The 16,798-nt window shown below is 38.2% G+C and overlaps 1 protein-coding gene across 4 annotated transcripts in view; it reads left to right on the forward strand.

Annotated features, from left to right (window-relative positions):
• The window catches only part of LOC133539866 (sodium bicarbonate cotransporter 3-like), a 95,890-nt gene that overhangs the window by 24,121 nt on the left and 54,971 nt on the right, over window positions 1-16,798 (forward strand). For all 4 annotated transcript variants that reach the window (XM_061882130.1, XM_061882134.1, XM_061882131.1 and 1 more), the window contains exon 2: window positions 13,103-13,184. In XM_061882130.1, coding sequence (XP_061738114.1) covers window positions 13,103-13,184 — 82 coding nt within the window. The remainder of the gene's footprint in view (window positions 1-13,102; window positions 13,185-16,798) is intronic.

Below are 16,798 nucleotides of genomic sequence, written 5' to 3' on the forward strand. Positions count from 1 at the left end.
TCATAAAAGAAACATAGAAAGCAAGACAGTGACATATTCTACATTCTTTCCATTATACCAAAATATCCAAGTCATCAGTGAAGGTGACTCGCTTGTTGACGCCAAGACACAAGGTGGTGATGTCATCAACATATCATGTATCTTTTCAGTACGTGCTTTCATCACCTTTTGTCTTGCCCACCTTTGGGTCAGGCACAAGTACTTCTTTGTGACTGCCAGCAGCAACAGAAGGGATCCTTAATTTGCGGAGTGTCTTGGACCGTTTAATAAGGCCATATAATAGCACATTTGAGCCTTGAATACTGAACAATGTTGTATTGACAATGAGCCTATTTACACAAAGTTTTGAAGCAACCCCAATGCACAGAGATCTGCAATTATGCCAGAAGACAAAGTAGTTTACATGCACCAACTACTTCCACTCCCTCTTGTTACTTAGCATATTTTTAAAAACATCTTTTCAGTTCAGTTTATCTCGAACATGCATACGATACAATTACAATGTAATGCATCACATATTTCCTGTTGTTTCATTACAGCACATTCGGAAAAAGGAGTAGGAAGAAGCAGCTCTTATTTAATCCTATCCCTTTTCATTTCATAGCAGTTTTATCCTATTTTATTTGTTCTCTGTAACAGAACAGTGAATAAACAAATAATAAAGAAATAAATATACCATAAGTAAATACATATTAAATACATAATCATTATCTATCATTTTTTTGTGGTTTAAGATGTTTATCATAATTGCATACAAATATTTTCAATTAGATTTTCCTCAAAGGTTACATTTCTTTTCTTTTGAGAATATTTGTTGTACATTTATTGTACATGGAGCTTAACGTTTGCTTTATACATTTGCTACTCTGCAAATGCACCGAGTCGTTGAAGTTCAATAATTTTGATTCAATCAATAAAAGGTTTGTATGTTTTCTAGATCCCACATTATGTATTATTTCAAAGGATCTTTTTCATTTATTGAACGAAGCAAACATTTGTAGTTTCCTCATATTTCTACACAACAACTCAGATATGGTAACACTAGTGAGCAGTAAAGAATATGGAAAGATTTTTGGTCCAGAACATATTTTGCTTTATTCATTATTGACACGTTGCATGCTACTTTAAATGGGTTATAATTGCATAGCGCTTTTCTACCTTGAAGGTACTCAACGCGCTTTGACACTATTTCCACATTCACCCATTCACACACTGATGGTGGGAACTGCCATGCAAAGCTAACCACTACCCATCAGGAGGAAGGGTGAAGTGTCTTGCTCAAGGACACAATGGATGTGACTAGGTTGGTAGTAGCTGGGGATCGAACCAGAAACCCTCAGGTTGCTGGCACGGCCACTCTCCCAACCTCACCACGCTGTCCCCTATTCAACTTTACATTGTATATTCTTACATGTGGTTTCCAGTTAATTTTATGATCTATTATTACACCCAAAAATGTGTTTTCTCTTACCCTTTCAATATCTACTCCGTCCATCTGTTTTTTTGTTTGACTTTCCCTTCTACTGTTACCAAATAACATTGTTTTAGTTTTATTGAATTTAATTTGTTTGTTTCTTCTGTTATTTGTATTAGTATGTTCTCTCCTGAATAAAACAGTCATATCATCTGCAAATATTGCAAACTTAAGTCCTTTTGTAACTTTACAAATATCTTTTATATCAAGACTGCGATGAGGTGGCGACTTGTCCAGGGTGTACCATGCCTTCCGCCCGATTGTAGCTGAGATAGGCACCAGCGACCCCAAAGGGAATAAGCATTAGAAAATGGATGGATGGATGAGTTTATATCAAGATTGAACCATTTTGGTTCCAGTATTTATTTTTAAAGTATGCCACATGATATTTTAATCTCTGTAGACATTTGTTCTATCTTCACGCATTGCTTCCTTTTGGCTAAGTAGCGTATCAGATGGTTGGTCTTGAACTGGGTAAGAACTTCTTACCCAGTTCAAGACCAACCATCTGATAACAAACCATTCTAATTTGTTTATTGAGATCTTATGATTGTGTCGAATGTTATTTTTAAAACCATAAACACTCCAGAGGTACATTTTTTTTTTTTGCTATGTATTGCATTGGTGTTCTCCTCCATTATTTTTGATTAATTTTATTAATGTTGAAATTTTGGCTCTGTTTCCGTATTGGTTGTGAGTGTTAAATGTTTATTTGTCATAAATCATTGTGAAAGTATAAAAAAAAATTCCATATGCATCTTCTACATAATTTCCCATGAATACATTGTCCCAACTTTGAGCCTCAGATCATTTTTTTCTGGGCATATTCATCAAAATGTCTTTTCGTCATCAATGTTCCTCTTCTTGTCGTTTTTGTCATAGATTATTACAACTGACAGATGATCACTGATGTCGGATATTAGCAAACCACTTGTGGTATTATCAAAATTATTAGTAAAAATATTATCAATAAGTCTGGCGCTGTGTCCTGAGTTTATGCTTGGCCTTGTGATTTTAGAATATAAACTCAGGCTATACTTTGTGTTAATGAAGTCCTCTATGGATTTTTGTTTAAGGTTCAGGAGCGCAATGTTGAAGTCTCCACAGAAAGTTACTTTTTGACTGATTTCAGTAAAAGTTGTCTTAATCCAGTTTTGAAACTTATCAATGTTTGACTTAGGTGATCAATACATACAACTGATCAGTAAGTTTTTACTTTTTTCATGACATATTTCAATGGTTATACATTCTATGATATCATCAATATTCTTGTTAATTCGGTTGATATAATTTAGGTCATATCTTCTCTGGTCAAAATCCATTCCTTTTTTAGCATCTATCCATGTTTCTGAAAAAACAATAAATCCTCACTTTGTAGTAGTTTGCATACAAACTTCTGCTGTTTAATTACAGTAAATAATTAACAGTTTGTTGTCGATTTTATTGTTTCCGTTGAATTTTTTGTGTGTATAATAAAACCATATATTCCTGGTATGAAAGGAAAAAAAATGTATCTGGATCTATATCCTTAACTAATTCCGGACTATTGTGATCTACGCTGATGAAGGTGTTCAGTTCCATCCATTCCTGTTCGTCAATCTTTTGTGATGCCCTAGGAATATCTATATGTGTAGAGGAATTTTCACCCGAGTACAGATCTTTTTTATCTTATTTTTGTTGAGAAATTGGAGATATATCACAGTAATCTGGACGGTTGATATTGAATGTACACCTTTTTGGAGAAGTGTAATGAAGCTCATTACCTATATGTTGAGTAGTATTCCGAATGTAACGATTACCGGTATACCACAGTTATATTCCAGATTGTAAGTATTATTGTTTAAAATTTTAATCATCGTAAAATTGTGATTGATTAGCACACCTTGCAAAACTCACGATCATACTGCTCTTTTGCTGGAGAAGCAGCTGGCACGTTTATTGCTAATTGTCTTAAATGCTACATAAACGTCTCACCACATTACAAACGCTAGAGATGCAACAATTAATCGGTTTTTCTGTTAACCGTGAATGAAAACAGCAGTTATATATTCGCAAACGCTCCACTACAGTGTGTTTTATTCCTCCTCACTTGGACATGATGCTGGTAAATTACTTTTGGTACAACCTGCACAGAACAAAAACAAAGTAACACCAGCAGTGCACTTGCTTATACCTATCAAGAGACATGCTAGTATGCTAGATTACCTCCAAAATGGCAGCTGGACAAAGTAGTGAACCGTATCACTCAAAAAAAAAAATTAAAAAAAAAAAAATATTGGGAACTTACAAAATGACCTAGGGAAACAGTCATTATGTTTCCATGCACTAAATGAGTTTAATTTTGCAAATAAATAGTTTTTTCTTTCTATTTTGACACCGACATGTGAAGTCCCTGTTTCCGTGCTCTTCTACACTTGGGGGCGAATGTGGTCATTTCAGCTTGTTTAGCTATATGGGAGTGTAACTAAAATAAGATAATGCCACATGGAATAACTAGTCGCATTTTAGCTCTGATCTGAATCTAACCAATAACTACAACTTTTCACTGCTCTTTGGTGGTGTTGGTCATTTTCTAATCTGTTTAAATGATACTTGTGGTTATGTTAATCAGCGACTAATCGTACAAAAAGATCGCTATTTAGGTAAACTGTTAATACTAACTACCCGGTAAATAATGTTTGATTGCTAATTTTTGTGTCATTAGTGTTTTCTCTATTGTTGTATTTTAACATTTAATTCCTGTATCACTTAATAAAGTCTGAATAACAATGCTATTCTAACTATTGTAGTCTCCTGAGTAATGATATATACATATTATTATTTTACGTCGTAATAATTAAAGTTTAGAGGCTTTTCTTCACCTGTTTTCCTCTGGCCGGGATGTGAAACCACTTCTTATTTACAAATTCAAACGGCAGTTTGTGTCTGTGCACAAAATTAGTTTGATTTCTCAACTAGTTTGGTTCGAAATAAGCCTCTTACAGCCCAGACCAAGACATCAGGATTATGCAATTGGAAACCAGATCTCTTGAGAGGGTGTGTGCACCAGAGAGGACCCTTCGTATCGCGCATGAGCCAGGCCCAATGCGCGGCATACAAACCCGGAAGCAGATACCATTCAATAAAAACATACCAACAATTGTCATTAAGAGGAAAGTTATTTGCTTCACAAATTGAAAAAATAGAACATTTCGAAGGGCATCGATTGTAGAAGAACCTGAGATTTATTTAAGAAGGTAGCCAAGGAAATGTAAAATGCGGATTCTCGAACGAAATATGAATGAGATAAAAGATAATGAAACAGGAGTATTACAATGCGAATAATAAAGCGTACACAAACCTCTTCATGCTGCATTTCTGCACTCCAAACAGATTAACTTTCCGCACAACCTGCAAGATAGGCCAGAACAATAGCAACCTTCTTCTGGATATCAGTCAGGGCACGGACGGTCTTTTCCTTCAGATTTAAAACTCCTTCCATCAATCCACAGAGCCTTATGAATGAACTTTGCGACATTCAAAAGCTTTTTTTTCCAGGATTTTCGTCCCTAAATTCCTTGGAAAAACTCTTCCGCCAATCTTTCTTTGCATCGAACCTGTCCCCGCTCTGATACATTCTTGGTAGTAGCGTCATGTTCGTTGCGCAATCCAGGATCATTTCTTCAGCGTAGCCATTAGGGACTTCATACTTGTAATCAGCGCCAATATTTAAGTGGACATCAGTTAAAACAAGTTGCAAGGATCCGCAGATGGCTGGTGTGACGTCATTAGGTCAACCGGAAAAATAATTAATTTAACCATGCAAAAATGTAATTAACCCCACAGTGTTCGGGAGGCACATGGCGTATGACCAATAGTCGGATTAGAGAAAGTGTATGGACAATTGGACTTTAGATATAGATGTGAAAATACAAAAAAACTAACTATTTGAAAAAGCCGACTAATTTAGTGCATGGAAGCGATTAACAATAACATCTTCCAATGTGCTATTTGGGTTTAAACGATTGGTCAAAAAACTGTGTCATGACTTCATTTACTAAGAAAGAAAACATTTGATTTCAGTTGAATTGAGTTTCATTTAAATCAAATAGTACATTTTAGTGTAATGTGTTGTTGGATTAAAACATATTTTAGGCCGTGTCCTCTTTAATGACCATCCCTCATTAACCCTTTCTATGTGTGTACCCCTTAATTCATTCCATTCTTATCAACCGGCAGTCTTTGCGAGCATTAGGTCACTGTCAGCCTATGGTATTTATAAACCCTGTGTGACTGTGTCTTAAATAGGCCTTTACTCCCTGGTCTTAACACATTATGCTTTGCAGCAACATGCATTGATTGTCAAGGAACAACTTCTTCTGGGGGTCATGGTAGGCTTACAAATGTATGCCCACCATTTTCCACTGGTGGATAGGTTGAAACTAGGATTCATTTTCAGTCTCTTATTTTAACTGGCATTCGTGACAATTTAGTAAATGTAAGGTTATGTTGTGGTACTGTCATCATTTCTGTGTTTGCAGTATGGCGTAACGTCCATGCGGCGTCTCAGTTGCAGTCTAGTACTGGCTTTGGCCACACATGCTGCGGTAACTAAATGCGGTTTTCTGCAGCTGTCTGAAATGTTGTGATACTTAACGGCAGGGAGTCAAGACACCACTAATAACGAGATGTGAATGCTTAAGAACTGACGCTAGTTCCTAGTTTGTGAACCCTTTCTCAATGTCAATAAAACTATTCTGACTCTGATTCTGAGATGTTTTGAGGAATGTAAATGTTGTATGTTCACACAGAAAATAAGTATTGCCAAAAAGTTGGATTTTTTTTATTTTCAAATTTGAAAATAAGAAAGACAGTAAGTGCTGAATGAGCAACATATTACATTTGCCTATCATGCTTGCTCGTTCATGAAAAAAAATCTTTAAAAGAAAGTATTTAAAAAACGATGCTTTGGTTTCTATATTGCTGTGTATCCGGTGAGAGAAATCATATGCTTTTCCAAACACCATTTTTGTATTAAAAGATGATCTTTTTGGTGTTTATGTGTGTATTCGTGGGGCGTAGCTAACATGAGTGAACCCGGGAGAGGGCCGGATATAATGATGGCAGCTCGTCGGACTGTTTGAACGTTTTAACAGTTAGCATGCGGGCATATTATAAGATAGAAATAAGTACTGGAAGTGCAAAGAGCTGTAATGACGTTACATCATACATGTACTGTGAAGGGAATGTAAAGCCAAGAACTGGATGGCCGGACTTCTCCCTTAACTATCATGCTTATTTTTAGAACCTGCATCTGCTGGAGTGGATATTTCTTTTTTTGTGTATTTTTTGTCAATATTACACGTTTCAGAAAAAAAATTCTTATATGCGACAAGTGTTAACTACAGTGGACACTGGCCTTTAGGAAGTTATGTCAATTAGGTCCGCAGGTTTAGAGCGATTTAGCAAAAAATTGGCATAGCGATTTGATTTGCGATTTTTATTATTATTAGATCATCCGTCCATTTTCTAGCGCCTACGGAGGGTGCTGGACTATCCCAGTTGCACTCAGGCAGAAGGAGGGGTACACCCTCGACAAGTTGCAACTTTATCGCAAATAGACAGACAACATTCACATAATTTGAAATGCAGAAAACTGCTTGAATAATGAGTGTCATTTAGAAAGTCATTATACTTTTAGACTGCCAATCAACAAATTATTTTCCCATTTTGCCACGCATTAGAACAATATTCAAAAATCTACTTTGAAAAATATTAATACCCATGTTTGCTTACATCGTCATTGGCCGCTTGTCGTACCCTCATAATCTGCTGTCAGGTTTGTCAGCCATTTTACACTGTCACCATTTTTTTGCAGATACTGTACAGTACAGTTATACAACGTGAGTGGTGTTTATCAGCACACTGACTACATCGGCTGCAGCGCACCTACTCTTGCCGTTTCCTGTAACCACTTTTGATCGGCCTGCATAACATGGACGCAAGGCTCAACTATTCTGATTCAAAGAAGGAGAGAAAACAATAAAAAAACCTCAGCCTCTTGCTCTTAGAACCTCTGTCGATTGGATGTTGAATAACTGTGTGGCCCTGTTAGTGCAAGGCCCTGCCAATGTGTTTACACAGGTTCAGGTTCCTCTATACAACAGGAGTGCTCTGGTGTTTATAAAAGTCTATTTTAAAATCATTCCTCCATCAAATTTTGAGCTGAACTCAGGGGCCAATGTAGTGTCTTTCCTGTGCCACATTAAATTAGGACTGGACTATTATGGCAAAAAAATAATAAACACGACTATTTTGGTTGATAATCACGATAATTCACAAGATTATTCATTAATTTTAAAACATGCCTATCTGTGTTGGCCCTGCAATGAGGTGACGACTTGTCCAGGGCTTACGCCGCCTTCCGCCCGATTGTAGCTGAGATAGGCGCCAGCGCCCCCCGTGACCCCGAAAGGGAATAAGCGGTAGAAATGGATGGATGGATGGAGTATTTATTGTACCAAAGTTCAACTTTAAATGAAGGTTTCAAAAACAATAAATAATTTGTCACGAATAAACCACATCTAAAATAATAATAGAAATAACCGTACATTTGAATAACAATAGCAGTGTAAAAATAATACAATTCAGTTTTTCCGTTTTCATTTTTATATTTCTTTTTTTTTTTTTACCATTTACACTCACGATAGTGTGTGCTTTTTTTCTCATAAAAATAGATTTGATAAAATGTTCTTCACTTAAATGCAAAAATCCTGACATTTATGACATTTTTTGACCAGTATTTTAAGTAAAAGCATACTAATTTTGTAAATGTATCGAGTGCTTTAAGTACATTATGCTTGTGTAAGGTAGTCTTTAAAAACTTTATTTTGTTAGTGCAGTCAGACCGGATGTTGCTCACATGTGTAGGTTATTGTGAAGGGGGGAGGTGAGCTGTTCTGAGCTTGGCAACAACAGACAACTTGGGGCTCTTAAAAAAAAAAATAGAGCGAACCTCAAATTGCGACTTCTGTCTCTTTTGTACATTTATCTTACATCAATTGAGTCGTTCACAGCAACAAAAGCTGATGACATGTATAGTGGGTGTATGGACTGGTCTTGCTCGCTTTAGCTTCGTAATTTAGTCAGTGTTTCAAGTGGCTGTCTCAACATTGTTTAGTTTAAGGGTCGGCAACCTTCAGCATACAAAGAGCCATTTGAGCCCATTTCCCCCCAAATAAAACCCACCTAAAGCTGCAAACTCTGTTCGATTCCTACAGTGACGATGACACTACTTCTAGTTTTGTTAGAATTGAGCTATAGAATTTATGAAATCAAACACTTGACAAACAACGACTCACATTTTATTTCTGGGTACAACAAAGCAAATCACCAAATTATTTTGAACACCAGAAAAAAATATACACTAGTCCTTCCCTCTAATAATGAATAAAAAAAAATACAACACGCTTCAAAATTCTAAAAGCATACAACTGCGGCATATTTAATTTGACTAAAAAGGAAAAACAACAATCTTGTCATTAGTGAAAGCAAATTAATCTGTCCATGAAACATTAAACATTTTCATCAGAAATGTTTATTTTTTCCATCCATCCATCATCTTCCGCTTATCCGAGGTCGGGTTGCGGGGGCAGCAGCCTAAGCAGGGAAGCCCAGACTTCCCTATCTCCAGCCACTTCGTCTAGCTCTTCCCGGGGAATCCCGAGGCGTTCCCAGGCCAGCCGGGAGACATAGTCTTTCCAACGTGTCCTGGGTCTTCCCCGTGGCCTCCTACCAGCTGGACGTGCCCTAAACACATCCCTAGGGAGGCGTTCGGGTGGCATCCTGACCAGATGCCCGAACCACCTCATCTGGCTCCTCTCGATGTGGAGGAGCAGCGGCTTTACGTTGAGCTCCTCCCGGATGGCAGAGCTTCTCACCCTATCTCTAAGGGAGAGCCCCGCCACCCGGCGGAGGAAACTCATTTCGGCCGCTTGTACCCGTGATCTTATCCTTTCGGTCATGACCCAAAGCTCATGACCATAGGTGAGGATGGGAACGTAGATCGACCGGTAAATTGAGAGCTTTGCCTTCCGGCTCAGCTCCTTCTTCACCACAACGGATCGATACAACGTCCGCATTACTGAAGACGCCGCACCGATCCGCCTGTCGATCTCACGATCCACTCTTCCCCCACTCGTGAACAAGACTCCTAGGTACTTGAACTCCTCCACTTGGGGCAGGGTCTCCTCCCCAACCCGGAGATGGCACTCCACCCTTTTCCGGGCGAGAACCATGGACTCGGACTTGGAGGTGCTGATTCTCATTCCGGTCGCTTCACACTCGGCTGCGAACCGATCCAGTGAGAGCTGAAGATCCCGGCTAGATGAAGCCATCAGGACTACATCATCTGCAAAAAGCAGAGACCTAATCCCATGGCCACCAAACCGGAACCCCTCAACGCCTTGACTGCGCCTAGAAATTCTGTCCATAAAAGTTATGAACAGAATCGGTGACAAAGGACAGCCTTGGCGGAGTCCAACCTTCACTGGAAACGTGTCCGACTTACTGCCAGCAATGCGGACCAAGCTCTGACACTGATCATACAGGGAGCGGACTGCCACAATAAGACATTCCGATACCCCATACTCTCTGAGCACTCCCCACAGGACTTCCCGAGGGACACGGTCGAATGCCTTCTCCAAGTCCACAAAGCACATGTAGACTGGTTGGGCAAACTCCCATGCACCCTCAAGAACCCTGCCGAGAGTATAGAGCTGGTCCACAGTTCCACGACCAGGACGAAAACCACACTGTTCCTCCTGAATCCGAGGTTCGACTATCCGGCGAAGCCTCCTCTCCAGTACACCTGAATAAACCTTACCGGGAAGGCTGAGGAGTGTGATCCCACGATAGTTGGAACACACCCTCCGGTTCCCCTTCTTAAAGAGAGGGACCACCACCCCGGTCTGCCAATCCAGAGGTACCGCCCCCGATGTCCACGCGATGCTGCAGAGTCTTGTCAACCAAGTTTATTTTTTCACCTGTCCATTGCTAGCTTACCAGGGGTTGACCGCTAAAACAACAATACATTTACTTGGCATAGGGGCTGTGACAATCTACAATAGACATGCACCTGGGGATAGGTTGATTGGCAACACTAAATTGGTGTGAATGTGAGTGTGAATGTTGTCTGTCTATCTGTGTTGGCCCTGCGATGAGGTGGCGACTTGTCCAGGGTGTACCCCGCCTTCCGCCCGATTGGAGCTGAGATAGGCGCCAGCGCCCCCCGCGACCCCAAAAAAGGGAATAAGTGGTAGAAAATGGATGGATGGATCCCAGAACTCACCAAAATAAACTAATTAAAAAAATAATAATTAAGTAGCCATTATTTGTTGACATTTAGTTTCAAAGCCAAAGGGAGCCATGAAATAGCCGCATGCGGTCCGAGAGCCAGAGGTTGCAGAACCCTTGTTTGGTTCTAGACGGTGCGGTTGAAGTGTGTCGAGGATCAATGAGCGGTCCTTGACACATTTTTTTCCCGAACAAATGTCCCTTCTCTTCACAATGACAGCATTTCACTTACATTTATGTAAATGTTCATGATTTTCAACGTTTAAAAGTGGATTCTGTTTTATTGGCCAATTCTGTGATTCTAACCGCAGTTACGTGAAAGCGGAAGTCATATTGCCTTAATTTGTCGATTTTAGTGATTATTGGTTAGGTATAGGGGTGTAACGTTATACAAAAAGTTTGGTTCGGTACGTACCTCTGTTCAGAGGTCACGGTTCGGTTAATTTTCGGTACAGTAAGAAAACAACAAAATATAAATTTTTTGATTATTTAACAAATTTGCTAAATCTTCCACCAAAAATATTTTTCTTCGTGGAATATTTGATGTGAAGTAATCGGAAACTTGGATATGTCAATAATTCATAATAACATTGATTTTGATTCAATATCATGTTTTGCGCAATGACAGTTTGAAAGAAAATGAAAACAGCTTTGTTTTATTAGTCAACATTGCAACTTTTTCTAAATTACATTTAGCCTTTAAGCTTTTTTATTTCACTTTTGTTTATGTTTTTGTTTATTTTAATAGTATTTTTAGAACTTGCCGTGTGCCTTCAAAACATTAGCTGTGGGCTGCAAACTTTTGACACGCCTGCTATAGATAATAAAAAATAAAATCTAATAAATTAATGGGTAAAAAGCAGAGCCTGGCGACACATGCGCATTGATCATAACTCTCTCACTCTCTCTGTCTCTGCCACTCCCTCACAAATGTTGCTGCGTGCACAGCTTTTTTTTTTGGTTTTTAACCCCTTCTTAACCCTGAACGTACATTGAAAATACACGCAACCCTAACTTAAAATGCCGGAGATTCGAGGCATTTAAGAAACTCCACCTGGACAGCTCCGCAAAGAGGACATATCCCCTGAAAAGAGGAGGTGTGGTCCCTCTAACATAGCACAGTCGATGCTAGCATGCCGTGTGTTGTTGTTTTTTTGATTGATTGAAACTTTTATTAGTAGATTGCACAGTACAGTACATATTCCGAACAATTGACACTAAATGTTAACACCCGAATAAGTTTTTCAACTTGTTTAAGTCGGGGGTCCACGTAAATCAATTCATGGTTCCTCGGTGTGCATTGTTTACCCAACGTGCGGTGCGCTACTTAATATGTCCGTGTCGTTCGGTACACCTCCGAACCGAACCGAATCCCCCCTACCGAAACGGTTCAATACAAATACACGTACCGTTACACCCCTAGTTAGGCATATTAGCGCTGTCAAAAAAAAGGTGCAACCATGGTGAGACCCCAAACTTCTAGTAGACGTGGTCCTGTATTCACTCATATGCTCACTCATCTGTTTCATTATCACAAGCTCCTGAATTTGCCTGCATGTTGCATGGAAAGTTAATTGTTTTTTTTCGATCTTAATATTTTTGTGATTGTGTTCAGCCATAAACGAAATCAAAATGTGATTACCGTATTTTTCGTAGTATAAGTCGCTCCGGAGTATAAGTCGCACCTGCCGAAAATGTATAATAAAGAAGGAAAAAAACATATATATATAAGTCGCACTGGAGTATAAGTCACATTTTTGGGGGGAAATTCATTTGATAAAACCCAACACCAAGAATAGACATTTGAAAGGCAATTTAAAATAAATCAAGAATAGTGAACAACAGGCTGAATAAGTGTACGTTATATGACACATAAATAACCAAGTGAGAAGGTGCCTGGTATGTTAACGTAACATATTATGGCAAGAGTCATTCAAATAACTATAACATATAGAACATGTTATACGTTTCCCAAACAATCTGTCACTCCTAATTGCTAAATCCGATGAAATCTTATATGTCTAGTCTCTTACGTGATTGAGCTAAATAATATTATTTGATATTTTACGGTAATGTGTTAATAATTTCACACATAAGTCGCTCCTGAAAAAAACTGCGACTCATAGTCGAAAAAATACGGTAACTGTCCAGCCCTAAGTAAAATAGCCCTGATTTAAACCATGTTGAGACGCTTTATTGACACTTGAAATCTCAAAGAAACTGTTGATGTGATAAGTATGGCATTTGTATCAGTGTCATATTTGAACTCTCTTCTCAAAATTGTCTCTTTTCCAGGGTCTAGATGAGGAGGCAATAGTTGACCATGGAAAGACGAGCTTCTCCACGCAATCAAACTACGAAAAGGACGAGTTAGAAAGTAAGTCTTAAGCCACACTGGCACCATTATGTTGAAGAAGGGTCCTTCGTTTGCAGCATCTGTTATGTTGACATGCAGATAAACCATTTTTGATGCACGCCATCATCTCTCTCGCTATGCTTTTGTTGTACCCAAAAAGTTTACTGGTTGTTTTGTGGCTTTACCACCTTTACTAACGCCTCTTCTTGCTCTCACTGGTGCTCTACTCTCTCCATCTTGTTGATTGACTTCATAACTCGGAAAGGCTTTTTTACACAGGAACCATCAAATTCATCTCGATGTACAGAGGTACATGTTTTTGTATTTCGATTTTTTTTTTCAGTTTAAAGCGGTTCTGTATGTCACAGCTGTATACCGATTTCCCACACTAGTGTACACATTTTAAGTGAGGAACATTCTGTGTTGAGATGCCCCTACATATGCCCAGGTAGCGTGCCTAAAACTTGATGAAAAGGCTCGATATTTCGCATTGAAGCGGATATCTATAGGCCAACAAAGTCTTTGGCAAGCGAGAGTCAAAAGCAAGCTATATTGCCAAAGACAATCCAGAGTCGTTGAAGCATCTGTTTTTTTAACACTTGCCCTCCCAGTAAAATACATAAGCGTTCTATTAGATAGAACGGGGCTACAGACTAAAACGATTAATGCTATGGTCAACGCAATAAGGTACTTGAATTGACCAAAAATAAAATATTAATTCACACAGTTCAAACACACTCTTGCACTTCTATAAAAAGTTTTGCTGTAAACCAGGTGTTTTTCAAAGTTTGGCCATTTTTGTCCCACAGCTTTTTTTTTTGGGCCTCTGACTTGTACTAGATAAAAATGTTATTGGTAAGGTATATTATTAGATAAAACACTCATTTTTTTGTTTTTCAATAACAAAAAAAGGCTTATATAGCTAATACAGTAATATATATTAAATGATTGACCTGCATTGGATTGGTTTTTGCAGCTTTCATGCACAAAATATATCAAAGTGGTCTCCAGCCTAGTTTAATTCTTCTATATGGAATATCTCTGTTTTTATTTATTTTATTTAAGAATTGGATAATTACCTTGTTTAATTTTAAAACACAAACGCTTAACAGATTTGCATTTTGTTCCCTTACTGTACTGAAAATGACCCAAGTGGTGTAAAGAAACTTGATTATGGGGTACAGTTTAACTCCTATATCCATCATATCAATGAAGATACATTTCTTACAGTATCTTGGCAGGGGTGCATTCCTCATTTGCAACAAGCTGCATAGATTATGACTCCTTGTCCACAGAAACTCACAACGAACCATCTGTGGTGGCAGCATTTTGGGGTGACAGTAGCTCACAAGATGAGGGTTTGAAACACTTGCCGACCAAAAGCGCGGAAGACCCACAACTAGGGCTGTGAGGGTCTTTGGGCACCTAACGATTCGTTCAGATTCCGATTCCTGGGGTGACAATTCGATTCTGAATCGATTCTCAATTCAACATGTTTCTCGTTTCAAACGGATTCTCGCAATGCATATTTGGTGTAATAATTACTGGTATAATGAAACTTTTTCAAAATAGGAAAAGTTCTGTATGGTTGCATGGAGATGACATAAAAATGGCTCTGTAAAAACTTTTTTTTTCTGAATATCAAAAATAAATAAAATAAAATTAGGAATCTATTTAGAATCGGGATTAGCTGAATGAGAGAGGCAAATGATGAGATATTCTTTATTCATAAATGAACATGCCATTGCCTGTGTTAAGGTTAGTCAGTGAGCTGCAGTTAAGAGTTTTGTTCGTGCATAGTTTGCTAATTATTCACAAAGTGTTTGTTATTACGTCTTTTGAGTATGATTTGGTTACATTGTCGCTAGAGTTGCACGATATAAATTAAATAAATTTGGCCGACGATAGAGATTTTCATACTATCACCAAATTGTGGTGCATTTTAATGACACATTCTGGCTGTATCCCACAAATTTGACAGGACAAGTAATTTAACGTGTCCTCAACATAATGAATTGTCCTTATTAGTGATTGGGGTAATGTCCCGCCACAGTGCGAAAACACAAATTATAGAAAGTTTCTCACAATTATTATTATCAATGTAGGACTACCGGATTAAGAATAGCTAAACATGCTATACCAGTGGTCCCCAACCTTTTTGTATTCGCGGACCGGTCAACGCTTAATAATTTGTCCCCGCGGTCCGGGGCGTGGGGGTCCTTTTTTTTCTTTTTTCTTTGTCATGAAAAAGGGACGTTTTCGTCATGAAAAAGGGAGGTTTTTGTGGTCAGTGCACTAATTGTAAGTGTATATTGTGTTTTTTATGTTGATTTCATAAAAATAAAAAAAAATATTTATTTATTTATCTATTTTATTTGTTTAATACAAATTTATAAAAAATTATTCTGCGGCCCGGTACCAATCGGGCCACGGCCCGGTACCGGTCCGCGGCCCGGTGGTTGGGGACCACTGTGCTATACCACACACCGTAAGAGGATACAAGAAGTCATACAAACTTCTAAACTAGAGCTCTTGAATGTAAACAGTGGTTGGCAGATTGATACGAATATCAACTTTAACGATAACTACTAAGTAGTTATTCATTGACTTTATTTTGCTTGAAGTATTGTATGTAATATATTTGAATAAGGTAATAATTCAAATATTACATTAATATTGCTACACCACCTCCTGTTTTTGTCTGATTCTTGTGATCATAAATATAATCATTCAATGAGTGTGAACATTTTAAGTGTCCGTATAAGTATTGAAATGGCTAATATTTTCGATGTAATGTGGCCAAACAGAAGAAAAAGTGCTCAGTACGTTTTAACGTAAATATAAATGGAACTGTTACTGCAGAAAGAAACCAGCTTTGAACAGTAAATTAGCAAATAGTACCGTAGTTTTCAGAAAATAATCCAGCTTGAAATGACCCAGTATGTTACTGCACACATCATTAGCTGACTGAAAAGCCATTGTAACCTGTTTTGAAATGTTTGTATTGTCATTCCTATGCCAAATTATATATTGTGATGTACCGTATTTCCTTGAATTGCCTCAGGGCATATAGTATGCGCCTGCCTTGAATTACTGCTGGGTCAAACTCGCTTTGCAAAATAATTAGCGCATGCTTAGTAAACTCGTGACGTCACGTGTGACACTACACCTGTCATCATTTTCAAAATGGAGGAGGCTGATTTCAATACCGGTAATTTGAAATTGCATAAAGGGAAGAAGATTAAGAGCTATTCAGTAGGATTTAAGGTCCAAGCTTACATCACACTCAAATTTTTACTGCATGCCTTTGGTAAGTGTCGGAGTGAGAAGAGGTTTTAAAATAATTAGCGCATGCTTACTTTTACCGCATGCCTTTGGTAAGCACAGGAGTGAGAAGAGGTTTTAAATTAATTAGCGCCCCGGCGGCAATTCAAGGAAATACGGTATGTACTGATTGTTATCGCAAGAGCCTGCAATATAGATTTTAGGCCATATAACCCTTACTATACTGTATGGTGTCCCTACAGCATGCTTTTATTTTTATTCATCTTATTTTATTCCTATTGTTTGTCATTTTCATTGTTGGTTAATGTATTTTAGTTCTGACATTGAAGATAACAATCTTTGGTAAGTAA

Source organism: Nerophis ophidion, linkage group LG21 (assembly GCF_033978795.1).
Source record: "Nerophis ophidion isolate RoL-2023_Sa linkage group LG21, RoL_Noph_v1.0, whole genome shotgun sequence".
Lineage (NCBI taxonomy): Eukaryota > Metazoa > Chordata > Actinopteri > Syngnathiformes > Syngnathidae > Nerophis > Nerophis ophidion.